The sequence below is a fragment of the Vitis vinifera genome, chromosome 1 (genome assembly GCF_030704535.1).
Source record: "Vitis vinifera cultivar Pinot Noir 40024 chromosome 1, ASM3070453v1".
NCBI lineage: Eukaryota > Viridiplantae > Streptophyta > Magnoliopsida > Vitales > Vitaceae > Vitis > Vitis vinifera.
The window spans coordinates 20597581-20614081 of record NC_081805.1 but is presented as its reverse complement, the minus strand read 5'-3'; the positions used below and the strand labels follow the sequence as shown (position 1 = coordinate 20614081).

General features: G+C 37.2%; 1 protein-coding gene across 1 annotated transcript in view; it reads right to left on the bottom strand.

The window, feature by feature from the left end:
* LOC100263361 (DNA-directed RNA polymerase 1, mitochondrial) overlaps window positions 1-12132 on the bottom strand; it is a 29593-nt gene extending 17461 nt beyond the window's left edge. Inside the window, exons 1-5 of the mRNA XM_002267428.4 lie at window positions 11067-12132; window positions 7748-7957; window positions 7285-7418; window positions 7095-7161; window positions 6899-6957 (exon numbers count right to left, since the gene is read on the bottom strand). Coding sequence (XP_002267464.1) covers window positions 6899-6957; window positions 7095-7161; window positions 7285-7418; window positions 7748-7957; window positions 11067-11849 — 1253 coding nt within the window. The 5' untranslated portion in view covers window positions 11850-12132. The remainder of the gene's footprint in view (window positions 1-6898; window positions 6958-7094; window positions 7162-7284; window positions 7419-7747; window positions 7958-11066) is intronic.
* Window positions 12133-16501: the final 4369 nt, after the last annotated feature.

The window sequence follows — 16501 nt, the reverse complement described above, 5'->3', positions numbered from 1 at the left end:
ATGCCAAATTTCAACACTCCCCCTCAAGCTGGAGAATATATATCATATAATCCCAGCTTGCAAGTTAAGTCTTCGAAGTTAGGCGTAGGTAAAGCTTTGGTGAGGATGTCTGCGGTTTGGTGCTTGGTAGGAACGTAGTTCAATTTAACCGTCTCACTAGTCACCTTCTCTATGATGAAGTGTCTGTCAATCTCAACGTGCTTGGTCCTGTCATGATGCACGGGGTTCTTTGCTATGCTTATAGTTGCCTGATTATCACACATCATCAGAATCGGAGATGAATTCGTTTGTCCCAGTTCACTAAGAACCCTTTTTATCCAAATCCCTTCACAGATTCCTTGTGCTAGTGCTCTATACTCAGCTTCTGCACTATTTCTGGCTACAACTGATTGCTTCTTACTCCTCCAGGTAACAAGATTTCCCCAGACAAAAGAACAGTATCCAGAAGTGGACCGCCTATCAATGATGTTTCCTGCCTAATCCGCATCTGAGTATACTTCAGTGTCACGATTCTCTGTCTTTCTGAAGAATAGACCTTTCCCTGGTGTCATTTTTAAATATCTAAGAATCCTATAAACTGCTTCCATGTGTTCCTCAGTGGGGCTGTGCATGAATTGACTTACAGCATTCACTGCAAAGCCAATATCTGGCCGAGTGTGTGAGATAAATCAAGCGCCCGACGAGTCGCTGATATCTCCCCCTGTCTACCGGTGTGCTCTCTTTCTCGATACCAAGTTTCTTCTGACTATCCATAGGAGTATTAATTGGTTTGCATCCAAGCATACCGGTCTCCTTAAGAAGATCGAGTATGTATTTTCTTTGAGAGACTACAATTCCCTTCCTTGATCTAGCCACTTCCATACCAAGGAAATATTTCAAATTTCCAAGGTCTTTAACTTCAAACTCTTCTGAAAAATACTTCTTCAAATTCTGTCATTCCTCCATATCATTCCCAGATAGAATAATATCATCGACATAGACTATCAATATGGCCATTTTCCCGGCATGAGACTTCTTGACAAATAGAGTATGATCAGCCTGACCTTGTTTGTAGCCCAGCTTTAAGACTGCCTTTGTGAATCTATCAAACCAGGCTCGGGGAGATTGTTCAAGGCCGTACAAGGATTTTTGGAGTTTGCAAACCTAATTCTTTGTCATACTTCCTTCGAAACCAGGTGGTATTTCCATGTAGACTTCCTCTTCTAGGTCACCATTTAGAAACGCATTTTTTATGTCCAGTTGTTGCAAGCACCAATCTTGATTGACAGCCAATGAGAGAAGAATCCTGATAGTGTTCAGTTTTGCAACAGGAGCAAAAGTCTCCTGATAGTCTATCCCATAGGATTGTGTAAACCCTTTAGCTACCAAACGAGCCTTGAATCTCTTGACTAATCCATCTGCTTTGTATTTTATGGTGAAAATCCACTTGCACCCCACGGGCCTCTTCCCAACCGGCAAATCTGTGATAGTCCATGTCCCATTCTTCTCAAGTGCATCAATCTCATCTTGTACTGCCTTCTTCCATTCTGAAATTTTGAATGCATCTTGTATTGTGTTGGGAACCTAAGTATCATCAAGAGAAGTAGCAAATGCTCTGTAAGATGGTGATAGCCCTTCATACGTAACATAATTCCCAATTGGATGATCTGTACATCTTCTAACACCCTTCCTCAATGCAATCGGCAGAGTAGAATCATCAATGCTGGGAATTAACACCTCTCCAGCCCTATCCTCACCTATGTTCTCTTCAGGTAGACTTGAAATGGAGTCAATATATTGGCCACATGTTGGCTGTGATCCGTGCTCTAATTCCTGTCTTTTCCTCCTCTTGATGTAAACTTGTAAGTTCTCATTAGCAAGTTGTGGGGCTATAGGTTGAATAGGCATGGGAAACTGGATGGTCACGGGAGAAGGAACATTTGTGGGCTGGGCTGGCTGGACTGATGACGGCATGGGTGTGGACAACTCAGGGGGCGCGGATTGGAAAGGATTTGGTGACTCTAAGTGAGTAAAAGGTACAGCCTTAAGAAGAGACTCCCAAACTTGATGTCCATTCATGCTCTCCCCCTGAACATGAGATTTGGGATAGAAGAAGACATGTTCAAAGAAAGAGACGTCCATGGTGGTGTAAAATCTTTTGTTGGTTGGAGAATAACATCTGTACCCTTTTTGGGTTGGAGAATACCCTAGGAAAATGCACTTATTGGCTCGAGGAGCAAATTTGCTACAATTTTGAGGATACACATGAACGAATGTCGTGCAACCAAATACTTTGAGTGGTAAATCAGAAGAGGCTGTACAGGTGTGAGGGAATTTTTTTAAGAGAAGTTGACGTGGGGATTGAAAGGTAAGCACTCTGGATGGCATACGGTTAATCAAATAGGTAGCTATGAGATTGGCTTCCCCCCAGAAATAGTTTGGAACATTAGAGGAAAACATAAGGCACCGGGCAACCTCCAAGAGATGTCTATTCTTGCGTTCAGCCACCCCATTTTGTTGTGGGATGTCAACGCAAGAACTTATGTGGATAATGCCGTGATTTTGAAGATAAGTACCGAGACTACTAGCAAAATATTCCTTTGCATTATCTGACTTGAGGACTTGAATTTTGGAATTAAATTGATTTTGAACCATAAAATTGAAGGTTTGAAAAATGTGCCCCACCTTTGACTTTTCTTTCATAAGGAAAACCCATGTTACCCGTGTATGATCATCAACGAATGTCACAAACCATCGAGTGCCAGAAATATTTTTTATCCGTGAGGGACCCCACACATCACTATGTACTAAAGAGAAAACAGTCAAAGGTTTGTATGGGATTTGAGGATATACTGTTCGAGTATGCTTTGCAAACTGACAAATTTCACAGTGATAAGATGCTGGATTTTTATTGATAAATAATTTGGGAAACAATTTTGCAAGGTAAACAAAGCTAGGATGACCAAGGCGATAGTGTAACATTATAATCTCACTATCTTTATTGACGTTAGAATTTGACACAGAATTGAAAGACTCTAACATACTCTGAGACTGTACGCAACTTGCTTGAGAGATTTGGTTTGAGAATTGGCCACATGGGAGGAGGTAGAGCCCGGAACACAGTTCAGCACTGCCAATCATCTTCCCCGATTTCAAGTCCTGAAAAACACACGAGTTTGGATAAAATTTAGTAACACATTGGAGATCACGGGCCAATTTGCTAATGGACAAAAGATTACAATCCAAGTTTGGAACATGAAGGACAGACTCAAGATACAAGTCTTTAGTAAGTTTTATGGAACCTGTCCCGGCAATTTTTTACTTTGAACCATCAGCAATATGGACGGATGAATGACCATTACTTGGCTTGTAATTTTGAAGAATGGCAACATCTCCTGTCATGTGATCAGAAGCACCTGTGTCCACTATCCACGGCTTCATTCCTCCTCAATTAGCAGTGAAGGCTATCCCGGTAGTACTGCCACTGCCAACTTGGCTTAATAGTTTATGTAGCATCTCCATCTGCTCTTTGTTGAATGGACTCGGCTCGGGAACAGATGTGCTCTCAGAGTTGGCAGCCACGTGTGCTCTGCCATCTCTGTCAGACCGTGGCTTTGGTTTCCAATCAGCCGGTTTGCCATGAAGCTTCCAGCAAGCCTCCTTATAATGGTCTGGTTTCTTACAATAATCACACCAAGGCCTATCCCGTTTCTGACAATCTCCACCACTACTATTAAATGACCGAGCAGCAAGGGCAGAGGCATCCAATGTTGGGGCAGGTTGCTCTTTGGATCCCATCATCACTTTCTTTCTACTTTCTTCACGCCTAACCTCTGAAAAAGCCTCCCTGAGACTTGGCAGGGGTTTAATGCCCATGATTCGACCTCTAACATCATCCAATTCCCTGTTTAGTCCTAGGAAAAACTTGAACAGTCTCTTTTATTCCACAATTTTCCTGTATGTTGCTGCATCATCCGAACATTTCCATGAGTGAGTCTCGAATAAGTCAAGTTGTTGTCAATACCTTGTGAGTGTGTTATAATACTGAGTAACTGACTACTCTCCTTGGCGGAAGTCATGTAGGGCTGATTCAACCTGAAAAAGTTTTGAAGTATTTTCAGAACTTGAGTAAGTTTCTTTGGTTGCATCCCAGATGTCCTTTGCAGTCCCAAACAACAAAAAATTTTCACCTATGTCATTGTTCATGGAATTGATAAGCCATGACATGATCATGCTGTTTTCAATCTTCCACTTCCTGAAACCCGGCTCTGTAGTTTCTGGCATGGCTGCTTCTCCAGTGAGGTACTCATCCTTTCCTTTACCGCAAATGAACAACAACACAGATTGTGACCACTGTAAATAGTTATGGCCATTTAATTTGTGTCCTATGATGAGAATAGGAGAGGAATCACTGCCACCAAGGTTTGGAATTTCATAACTGCCCCCTGATTCTGGTGCCGTGACGCTGGATACTTGTGATGATGTCATTCCGTATTTTGTCATGGAGATGAGGAAGACAGCCGAATATGGTTGGAGAGAGAAAATCAGAGATACCGGCCTAATGGAAAAGAAAAACAACCGTGGCACCACCGGAAAGGTAAAAGAACACTTCCCAAGGCACGTGCAGGGATTGGGGTTGAGAAAAAAATAGTCGGAGGACGCCGGAAAACTGTTCGGAGGGCCCGCGGAGGCAAAAGAACCCCAAAAGAGGCACGTGCAGAGCTCGGATGGCAGAACAGGTATGAAGGGTGGCTAGTCGGTGTCAGGCGAGGTTGGAGGAGGAAGCGCGTCGCCGGAAAGTGGCTCATGCGCCCTCACGCGCCGGCGCGTGAGATGCAGTTGCCGGCCGGAAAAACGTGTGTGGCCGGCGCGTGGGTGGTTTTCTGGCTCCGGTGCTTTGGGAAAAATTGGAGATCTCCTCCAGGCGCTCCTTGCGATGTGGGAAAAAGACGTCGCCGGAAAAGTTTACCGGAAAAGTCGCCGGCGGTGAATGTTTTCTGACGATGATTTGACCGACCGAAAAGCGTTTTCTCCCTTGGCTCTGAGAATAGGGACTGATGGCCGGAATGAGAGATGGCCAGAGAGACTTGGCCGGAATGAATGATGGCCTGAATAAGAGACGGCCAGAAGGGATTAGGGTTTCAGAAAACTGGCTCTGATACCATGAAGAATTTCTGAATTCCTTTTTTTATTGATTCATATTCGGTACACACCATACACATATATATATACACAAAATGACTGAATAAGAAAATATCAATCTAACTTGATTCTCTCCTAAAATTAGGAAACTGAATCCTAAGGAAATATCCTAAATGATCTCTCCTTTTTTATTCCTAAAATACTTTCTTAAATTAAAACCCTAACTTTGAATGCCAAATTTCAACAATTATCAATAACATTAAATTTTATTTGTATACCTTACAATTCTCAATGGTGAGATTCCATTGATTTTTTTCTAAGTGAGATTCCTAGAAGGCCTTAGTGAGATTCTAAAATTCTATCTCTTCTTTTTTATCTTTCTTTCTTTATTTTTTATTTTACTTTTGTCTGTTACCATGATTTTTTATTCCTCGTTCCTCTCCTTAAACCTTAAAAGATTGAAACCTTAGCTCACTTGCTTGATTGTAGACAAATATATGTGGCTCTTAGGAGGGAATCAAATGATTTAAATCAAGTCAAAGGTTCTAGAAGGATGAGAGAGAGAGAGAGAGAGCACAAAGGAGAAACTGCATTAAAGCAATGAGAAAGTACATGATAGTTTTTAATTTAACAAAGGATATGACCCTAGATGAAGCTTAATGGAAGACAAGGACAAGGTAGCCACCCCCAAAATCGTTGAGATTTAGCTTTGTTAACCATGGTGAGCATTTGCAGTCATTGGCTAATTCCATTTCAAATCCCCAACTGCAAGCCAAATCACATCCCAAAACCCCACCTACCTACATACACACATACAACATGAACACCACCCACCAAACTCTTTCTCCCTCTCTTTTCTTGCAAATTAAAAAGAAAGGGGGAAAAAGGAAGATCTTATGTGATTATCAACTAAGGATGATAAAGCAATCAGAGAGAGACAAAGGAAATTGCATTAAAGCAATGAGAAAATAGATGATAGTTCTTAATTTAACAAAGGACATGATCCTAGATAAATTTGAATAGAGGACAAAGACTTTACCCACCCCCAAAAAATTGAGATTTAAAGTTATATTAACCCTTAAGAGTAGTCACAATTATTGGATAATTTCATTTCTAAACCCCCAACTGCAAACCAAGCCACACCCCAAATCCCACCCACCCCCGCCCTCCACACACAACCCCCATCCCAAAACACAAACACCACCCATCATACTCTTTCTCTCTCTTTTTTCTTTCAAATCATAAAGACAGGGGGAAAAAAAGGTCTTATGTGATTATCAACTAGTCCACATTCTTCTAGAAAATGGAATGCTACCAATTAGAACCTACTTCTCTCTTTTTCAGTGTGGATTGGGTATTCCCTCACTGTGTTAGAGATGTCCTCCTTAGTTGCATGGTTCATTCGTTGGAACCAACCATAAGGCTGTTTAGAGAATGATTCCAGTGTGTATCTCTTACATGGAAAGAGAGCAATAGGAGAACATTTGAAGGATTGGAAAGGTCTGGCATGAATGGTGGTCTTGCAGGGATATGGGATTTCATTTGTTGCCCTCTCTGGACTTTATAGACAATGTTGGATTGGCTAGATTAGAAGTGCTGTAAGCATGTTTTCACAACCATTGCTTGTACACATCTTGCATAAGTGGATGCCCCCCTCCTTTAGGCCCCATTTAACACATTGATTTATTGCTTATCATAGAAAAGAATCTAGCCATTTAATTAAACAGAACACTAGAAAGAACTGAAATAATTGATAGCAGAAACCAAGAATACGTACCCTGTCCAGTTTAGTGGAGGCACCAACATTGGCATATAAGGAATAACCATGTGCCTAGCCTGTTTTGACAGAAAAATTATTATCATCCTTGCCTGAACCTCAAAATCTGAGGCTTACCTACCTTAATAAACACACACACACACAACACCAAAAAATATGCAAAACAAGACATCCTGAAAACTTTGTATTGACTCACAGTTTTTTCTAAACCTTTGCGAACTAGTGGGTCACATTCTATTACTCCATATCTCCTGGTGCCTTTCCTGTTGAAAGAAAGCCATAAAACATGGTAACATTGTATAAGAGAGAGAAAGAAGGTGGGACACGGGGTGTGGGAGGGGGTGGTCGGGGGCAGGGACGAATTTTAAATTGAAACAGTATCTCACTGTGTTTCTTTTATGACAGTTTTGAGGGTGTGAACAAATGCAGGACGAATATCAGGTGGCCCATCTCCTAACTGATCAGCTGGAGGTTGAATGTAGGCTGTTTCTATTAATAGCTCAATCAAACGAGACCCAACCTGAAAAGCAATAGCAGGATATGACCATCCAACATAAGTAATTATGACAACACCATAGAAAGAAAGAAAGAAGAAGTGATAATGACAACACCATAGAAAGAAGAAGAAGAAGAAGAAGATTATTAGCAGGATATGGCCCTCAGGCACAAGTAATAATAACATATAGAAAAAGGATTATGATGATGATGATAATGAGCAGCGGCAATGTGGCCCTCAGGCAAAAGTAATAATAACAACATATAGAAAAAGATTATGATGATGATAATAATAAGCAGCTGCAGTGGCAAACCAGGAGATTTCCATTTAAAACCACTATAGATTTCACTAACCTTAACATTAGCATCTTGGCCCCAAGGTTTTGAGTCGTCTTGTCGTTTCACTATTTGCCTCACTTGCTGCAGCTTTTGCTTTTTCATCAACATAGAAACCTTTTTCCGAAGTTTCTCTTGTTCTTTTGTCACAGGATTTGATCCACCATCAGGATTGTTGCTGGATGCACTCTTTTTCTTGGTCTTCTCCATAAACCTCTGTATCCTCACCTGATCCACAATAAGAGATGATAATAATGCCCTCAGTCATGAAAGGTAGCAGTTTGTTTAACGCACTGATGCATACAAATACTAGTTCATGATATTATTTTTTTTATTTTTTTATTTTTAGATAACTTACTAGTTCATGATATTATGCCCAAAACAAAAAGCTTTGACTGGTATATTTTGATGAGAAACTGTGAATCCCTAAAACTTAGTAACCTAATGACATTCTTTATCAACAAGTATTCATATGCCAGTAATGAGAATTATTACTTCAAATTTGAATCTCTCTCATTCAATCAGGCAGAAAAACGGGTATATTTAGAAACACACATCATCTTAATTAATTGTACTTCTAGATAGAAGTTTGATACTGAATGGATGCTGGCATCTAAGGTTCATTAAGCAAGAGCTTCACCAGGAGAGAAACAAAACATTTAATTACCAAAGCATAAAGAAAAAGGAAACAAAACATGAAACCTCAATGCTTCATTTAACAATGTAAAAGTTACGTAATCTAAAGGATTGAAATTAAATGTTCTGGAGATATCCAGTTTCCTAGAGAGGGATATAACATCGACATCTTGATCTAACAGGAATGAGAAAAAGAAAAATCGAAGGAATCCAAAAAATTAAAATTTTGGATCTATGTGCAAAGGATCAGTCCTAATAAGGAGAAGTATTTTGTTTCAGTTCAAAACATAGTCACATATGGAATAGTGGATACTATAAATTTAGCAACACTTTTTCCTCAGGATCTGTTGCAAGCACCTTCAAATTGCCAATTATATACTTTATGGATTGTGTCACAGTATACAAAGTTACCTATGGGATTGTGTTTTCGTATACAAAGTTGCAGTCAAGAAGACAGGAAGTGAAAAGAAGAAACAAACAAAAACAGGAAAAACAAACAAGGAAGTTCAAGCTAAGATTCTCAATCCCTAGAAGCACCCAAACTATTACCTTCTCATGTGTGCTAAAAAAGGACTATCATGAGAAGCAACTTTTACTTACTCTCATTTTAAGCTCTTTTTATAGATAAGAACACCTTTATTTAAAATCATCCAAACACATATTGAATCTCTTATTGGGCAAAACAGAGTTTTTGGCTTTACAAAAGAAAACAAAATAGATATAGCTTTAAATAAGACAAGCAAATCCCAATGATACAAATAGTTAATTTTTCAACCATGTCCAAGTGTCCATACCCACTGTTAAAATCCCTTTTAGCCGACTCCTCAGACCTCATATCCTAAAACATGAGAATTCAAAAGATCATACATTTTGACATGACCCGCATCAACACCCACATCCAAACTCACGTAACAGGCATCCACTCAACCAAGGGAAACTTCCTTTCATTTTCCAAGGGAAGAAAATCTTTTTGAAGCTTTTTTCAAATCTCTACCTTCTTAATACTATGGAATGATGAAGGAAAAGATGAAATACAACGGAAGCTCACAAAGGTGCTCTTCAACAGAGTTCAATTTTCTTCCTATTATCAGAAAATAGCTTTTCCAAATCACCAACCTCCTCTCAAACCCCACCACAACCATCTCAATGGATTTTTCCTTATGGAAGAACCCCAGAGGAAGACGTAGGTAGTCAAAGATGTGGGCAGAAACTTCACTTGTCAATAACAGTTGGCATGGTACCCACTAAAAGATAAAGGAGGATTCTCCTCTAACACTTAAGGAATCACTTCTCAAACATTGATGGGACAACTAAAGAAGGCCAAGTTAGAGCACCAATCATAAGATAAGCTTGATTTGGCAGCTCAACATGAACTAAGTCCAAGCCCTAGCTTAGGGAATGACAAGGCATTGTAGCACAGACCTCAATCTGAATTGAGGAATACCTATGCTGTATCAGACATACAAATGCCCACCACCTGACATCCCAACAACCACATCCTCCTCCGTGCAAGAAACAATCACGAAGATGTTAATAATTAGCATATCCAGCTTAATTAAACTTATAACTGAAGGAAACTAAGGCTGATCCTATGCATGTAAATTAAGCTGCTGGGTATATATTCGAGGAAAAACCCTTTTTTTTCCTTTTTCTTTAGTAGGCAAAAGAGAAAATATATTAAAAGTGCCTTAAAGGAGGCGCACAAACGTACACATGAAGTATACAAAATATGCCTAGTCTAGACAATAAGAAGATAAACAAAAAAAACCTTTGCCCTTACTTTAAACTCAGCCAAACTCTAGAAAGGGAAAACCAACTTGACCATCGAAGTGTGTTTGCAAGCAATGCAGTGCTGTCGTGCCTGTTCCAAGCTCTGCCTCTAGAAAAGCGTCCTTATGGAAGATTCGAAATGAACCCTCCAGGCCCCCTTCTACAATCTGATGAATCGGCCTATGATTTGGATGGTGGAGGCTATCATAATAGAAGAAATAATCTTTTCTGGACTTCGTAGGGAATTTGGGTTCCTGGGGTAGAGAGGCATTTCATTCTCTTGTATTCTTTTCACACTATATTTTCTTGGAATCTAACTTGAGTGCCTCCCCAAGTAATTGGGCTTGGTTTTGCCACTGTTGAAATTCTTTTATATTGTTCTATGTAGTAGATGGCTGTCAACAAAAGAAGAAGAACAACAAAAACCACAAAACAAAACAAAGAAAATGAAACAGGTGCTAAATTTCAAAGTTAGAACAGTGTGAAAATCTATTTTAGGAAATGCCTTGGAGAGGTGGTTGTTGTAGGGCCAAGGTTCCATTTTCTTGTGATGAGTGAATGAAAATTGGTCTCATTAAGCACTAGTAAAAGCCTTATTAACTATTTCCTACCATAACTATCAAAGTAAACTGAATTGTATCCACCATATAGAGTGTAAATTATGGCCAGGCAGTGTATGAAAGCTTATATTAATGCTAAAGTTCCATACTTTGTTTTGAACTATTACCACATTCTTTTTCTTTGGCAAGAACAAATTTGATGATAATTCTTTCAGCAAGGATAAATTTACCCATGAGACCAAGTTTCAGTTCCAAATGGAAGCACATGGTTATTCTTTTGCTTTTTGCTAAATCAAAGGTAACCCAGATACAAAATATATATAAAGGAGAGAAAAAAAAAAAAAAAAAAGAACACCTCTAAGCTTACCCACCTCATGTTCAATGGCTTCACCAATGTGGCAAGCAGCTTGAACTACTCTAGCACTGCCATTGCCTTCCCCTGTCATCAACAACCCCATCAACTTATGCATTGTAATAACTGCCATCATATCCGCTGGTAAATGATCAAAATAGGGGGCATAGGCAGCCCGGTTCTTCCCTTGCTTGCACAAGTCTTGCTCAGCAGCAATTACATCCCTCAACGGCTCAAACCATCCGAGGAATAAAGATTTTATGTATGGCAAATTAGGGGCGAGCTTTTGCTCACACATGTCCGATAGAAGCTCTCGGTACTCTTTAGCTGCCTCTTCCCACGCCTCTGTCTCCATCTTTATTTGTCGCCTCCGCAGCACGTTGTGCTTGCCTTGCGCCACCCCACCTATCAATTTTGGCTGCTTTTCGAGCTTGTCTCCTTTGTTCACTTCCTCCACTAATTCTTGAACTTCATCCACCCCTGACATATCTTCTTCTGAAGCAATGGCCTCTGCAGCACTCGCATAACCTTTCTGATAACCGAACAATCCGAAAAAATTAACAGGGGTTTTGGTAACCCCAAAACCGGGTCTTCCCAATTCATCTTGCTGAAAAGATAGTACCCCAATTCGCCTAAGACCTGCAACTGGGCGCAAAGAATTTACATGGTCTTGGGACTCAAGAGCTCTGGCTTTATCAGGGAAATAAAAACGACTGGTGCAATTAGAAGGAGAGAAGGAAGAGTGTTGAGAGGAGAGTTGCAGCCTCCTCGTGTAGGCATGTTTTGCTAAATTCCTCCACATTCTCAACGGATTATTGTGATTTACTGATTACGAAAGATAAATAAGCTAGCAGTTCAATGGCAGACATCAAACTTTTCTCGAATTGGCCAAGAAAGTTTTGAGGAGCTGAGAATCGGAAGATCAAGGGAGAAAGAATGAGGGCAATAAAACTAGGAAGGGTTCGAGATCGAGAGGAGGGGTTCCAACAGGCAACAAGTACGGCGACGGAGCCGCCTTAAACCCTCCTTAAACCTACACCCCCTCCCTCTATACTAACCCGTAAATTGGAGGTACCGGATGACGAGTCACGGGTTTTGTAAAACGGGTTGACCCACTGCCAACCGCATCTTTCAACCGGTATCAAATCCATTTCATTTTTGGATGTTTTCTTTTCTCCTTTTTACAAAATTAAGAGTTTTTTTATAAGTGATTCTAGAAAGCATTTTTAACATTTTTAACACTTAAATAATAAAAAACTTCAAGTATTATAAATATTAAAAATATTTCCTAAAATCACTATCAAACAGATTTTAAGGTTATTCATATACACTTCAAGCCAAAATTTTCTCTTTAATCCTCAAATTCTTATTAATAGCTTCATAAATACCCTCCTAATAATAAAAATTTCTAATTAAATTATATTTATATTCAAAATTAAAAATTAGATTTTTTTTTAAAAAAAAAAATTCTACTCTTCTATTAAAATTTATTTCATTTATAATTATATTTTAAAATTTTTTATTTATCATAGATAATTCTCATTCTAAATTATTTTCTAAAACTTTACCCATTTATATTTTTTTGTTTAATTTTTTTTTAAAATATACATTTTAGTTTTTATCATTTCTATATTAATATTTTTTGTTATTTTTATTTTAGTCACAATATTTTCTTGCCTTCAATATTCTTCGGATATTTTATTTTGTAAAGTTGTAACAATAAATTTTATGAATACATTACTTCTAAAATTTATTGATATCACCAATTACATTAAATAAAAATATAATATTGCACGTAAAAAATTTTTGAAGTTATATATTGAACATAAAAAATAATAATAAAAGTATCTTGACTATTAATGTAATATGAGTTATGACTAATATGGACGTTAAATACGATTTGAAGTCATGGGAATTGAGAGAAAATTACAGACAATAAAAATAAAAAACAAATAAGACACCAAAGGCATTGATTTATAGCAACATAGGAAGGAATAAAAGGACTTAGACTTAGGCTAGTATTTCAGAGTGGGATCAGTCTCCAAGTTATGTGTGATATTGGTATTTAAATATACAATTATTAAGAAGTTAAGACAGTAAGAGTTGGATGCTCATATCTAACCAATGCAGTAAGAGAGACACTTGATATGGGCAACTTATGTTTTTCCATCAGACAACACTCTATTTTGGACCTTCGATTAAGCTATAAGCACGAATAGGTAAGCGGTTAGGGAATGAGGGTAGTTGGAAAGGTAGTGCTCGTGAATAAGCTCCTTATTGTTAGGATTAAGCCCCTAAAAGTAAGACATAATGTAATAGAGTTAGACTTCACTATCTCTTTGCTATCATTTTGGTGTATTGACATTGATTTGAGTATTCAATTCATGTCTCTTACATTGTACATGACTTGAGTATATTAGAAATTGCACAGAAGATAGTCATGGGTTCCTTGTAAGTAAATAAGTTGTCTACAATCGATTCATGGATTTGGGCAATTCAGTAAAGACTGTAATGCAACCCCTCCTAATTGGAGAGATGGCTTCTCTTGGGCATCGGGATGAGTTTTCCATGGTGAGTACACTAGTGTATGTGATGCACACTAGACAAGACCTATGGTGAATCATGACATAAGACTATCAAATGTCATGATTCACCAAGTTACTATACTACATGAATTATCAACCTTGAGAGGATATTAAGTCTGTGCCAAAATTAATAGTAGGCTTTGACATATAGGTAAGACCCTAAAGTGGTTATATATCTCTATGGATTTAGTCACTATTGATGGAGGCTGATGACAATAGGTATTCTCAATAAAGGTACTATGATATCTCATGGGATTGAGACAATATGTCCCTTTGAATGATTCAAAGGATATCTGATCATGAAATATGTGACCACAGTAATTCCTTAAGTGGAATTTAACATATGCCCCTTGAAGTTAAAGTATGTCAATTGATCACATAATAAGTGAGCTCTGTAACTCAAAGATTGAAGAGGTAATCTTAATAAGTGATAGCACAACCTTGTTAAATTACAGACATCAGTTCATGGGGAATCTGCATGCAATGAATAATAGGTCTCAAACTCGAACTTTGTCTCATTGTTATTTACATAGTGTATTAGAGTGTAGTTGATTCTTAGTGGAATGTTGAATCAACTTCATAATTGGATTATGAGGGAGCCAGTACTCCTATAGGTCCTAGTGGTTCTTGCTCTAAGTTCATATACCATGATGACACAATTTATGAGGGTTAAATTGGCTCTACGTTCATTCTTGTGCATAAGAGTGTTTTGATAATTATGTAATGTTGCACAAGGGTTAATGAGCAAGGTCTCTAGATTGGGCTAATTATTTAATCAATTAGTACATGTTTTGGGTTAGATTAATGACCCATGCCTTGATGGGCTAAGTCACTTAAGCCTAATGGGCAACCTTATCAATACCTCTTTAAGGGTTAGAGTTTTTTAATGACTTTCAGTTAGTCATCTTCCACCTCTAGAGAGAGAGAGTCATACCCTCCTCATTTCCAAAGCCCACACTTTGAATTGCCAAGATAATGGTTTGAGTCATTGGGCGAAAAATCTAGGGTGTATGAAACCTCCTTGGATGTAGAGCTATGATGCACAGGATGTGCACAAGATGCATGCACGAGAACCACATGAAATGTGTGCACGAGAATCGCATAGGACGCACACATGGGCAACTGCATAAGGGGAAAGACTCCAGTTTTTCCAAGTATGTTCTTCAATAGATGGATGTTGATATGAGAACATTGAGATCATAGGTATGAGTCTTTAATCTCTAGATCTTTATTCTATAATGGTTTTTGAAGTTATTATTTTCTATTGCATTAGATCTAGAGGATCTTGAACCCTTCAAGATCCAAGGCATGGGAATAGAGTGATTCAGGGTTCCCAACACTTATCTAGTACGAGTCTTTATGCTGAGACTAACAAAAATTGTCCCTACCCCTAGTAAAAAGAGCTCGCTAAATAAGCGATTCATCATGTTGTTCCAACCATTACCAAACATGGTGCAGAAAGAAGAAGGATAAAAGAGTAAGCCAAGCAATAACTAATCATGCAAGATGTGAAAGGCTAGGAGTGGAGATCCAAAAAAAAAGAGTGTTGTAAAAAAAATAAATAAATAAATAAGAGAATCAATTAGAATGGCCAAAGAAAAATATAATAGAATTTCATGAGTAGATTTTATTTTTTATTTTTTTTTGGAGAGTTAGGAAGAAATTTACATGAATATGGATGATCATCCGCGCAATATGACAAATTTTCATATTTTATAACACTTTTACTTGGATGATCATAAGAATATACCTCGTTAAAATCTTGATAAGAAAAACTAAGTAGGAAAAGCAAAGGAAAAGAAATTATAATATTATTTAAGATTATGTTTGGTTGGTATAATATAACATGAGATTAGATCAAAGATGAGATTACATGTTCTATCATGTGTTTGATTGGTGATGACATATAATAAGTTATCATATCACTTGTCCTATCATATGTTTAACCAAATATGAAATAAGATAAATGGTCGGATATGTTATTCACTCTTTTTTTTTTTATATCCCTTGATATTAATCTTAAGTTGAGATATAGGATATATATATCCCACGTACAAAAAAAAATATTTTTTCATTAATTTTTATTTTTATTTTTTATATTACTTATTTTGTAAAACAAATTTTTTTTTTAAAAAAAAATTAAATTTGTAGTTAAAAATAAGGACTAAAAATAGTTATGAAATATATATATATATATATATATATTTTAATCATGAATATTATTTTTTTCATCATGAATATTATTAATAAATAAATAATTATTTGCTATATTTTAAATTATTGAACAATTTCTAAATATCACTACATGTAAGAGAAATTTCATATTTTTTTGATAGCAAATATTTGAATGTAATATAATGTTTATTTTAAACAAATATCGAAAAATTGAAAAATACATTTCATTTTTTTATTCATTACACAAATTAAATATAAACATAACATAAAATATCTCATTAGATATATGGTACCTTTAGATATTATATACTCTATTAGATATAATATTCCAATGATATCATATCCCATTAAAAATCATATCGTAAGATATACATATTCCATCCAATAGGATATGATATCCTAAAATATATGAATCTTATCTTATTCTATCTTATTTACCAAACATAGCCTAAATGATTTGACCATTAAAACTATCTCGTTCAAAACCTTACTATTAAAACCCAATGAGGCCTTGAAGAAAGGAAAAAATAATAATATATCCATATCAATATTGGAATTTAGGTCGACCTCATTACATCATGCATTATGATTGCCGTAAAATTAATTAAATTATAAACTTTTATTTCGCCTGAAGGTCTATACCCGAAGTTGAATTGTAGAACCTCTAACTTGATTAATTGAGTTAAAAATAACA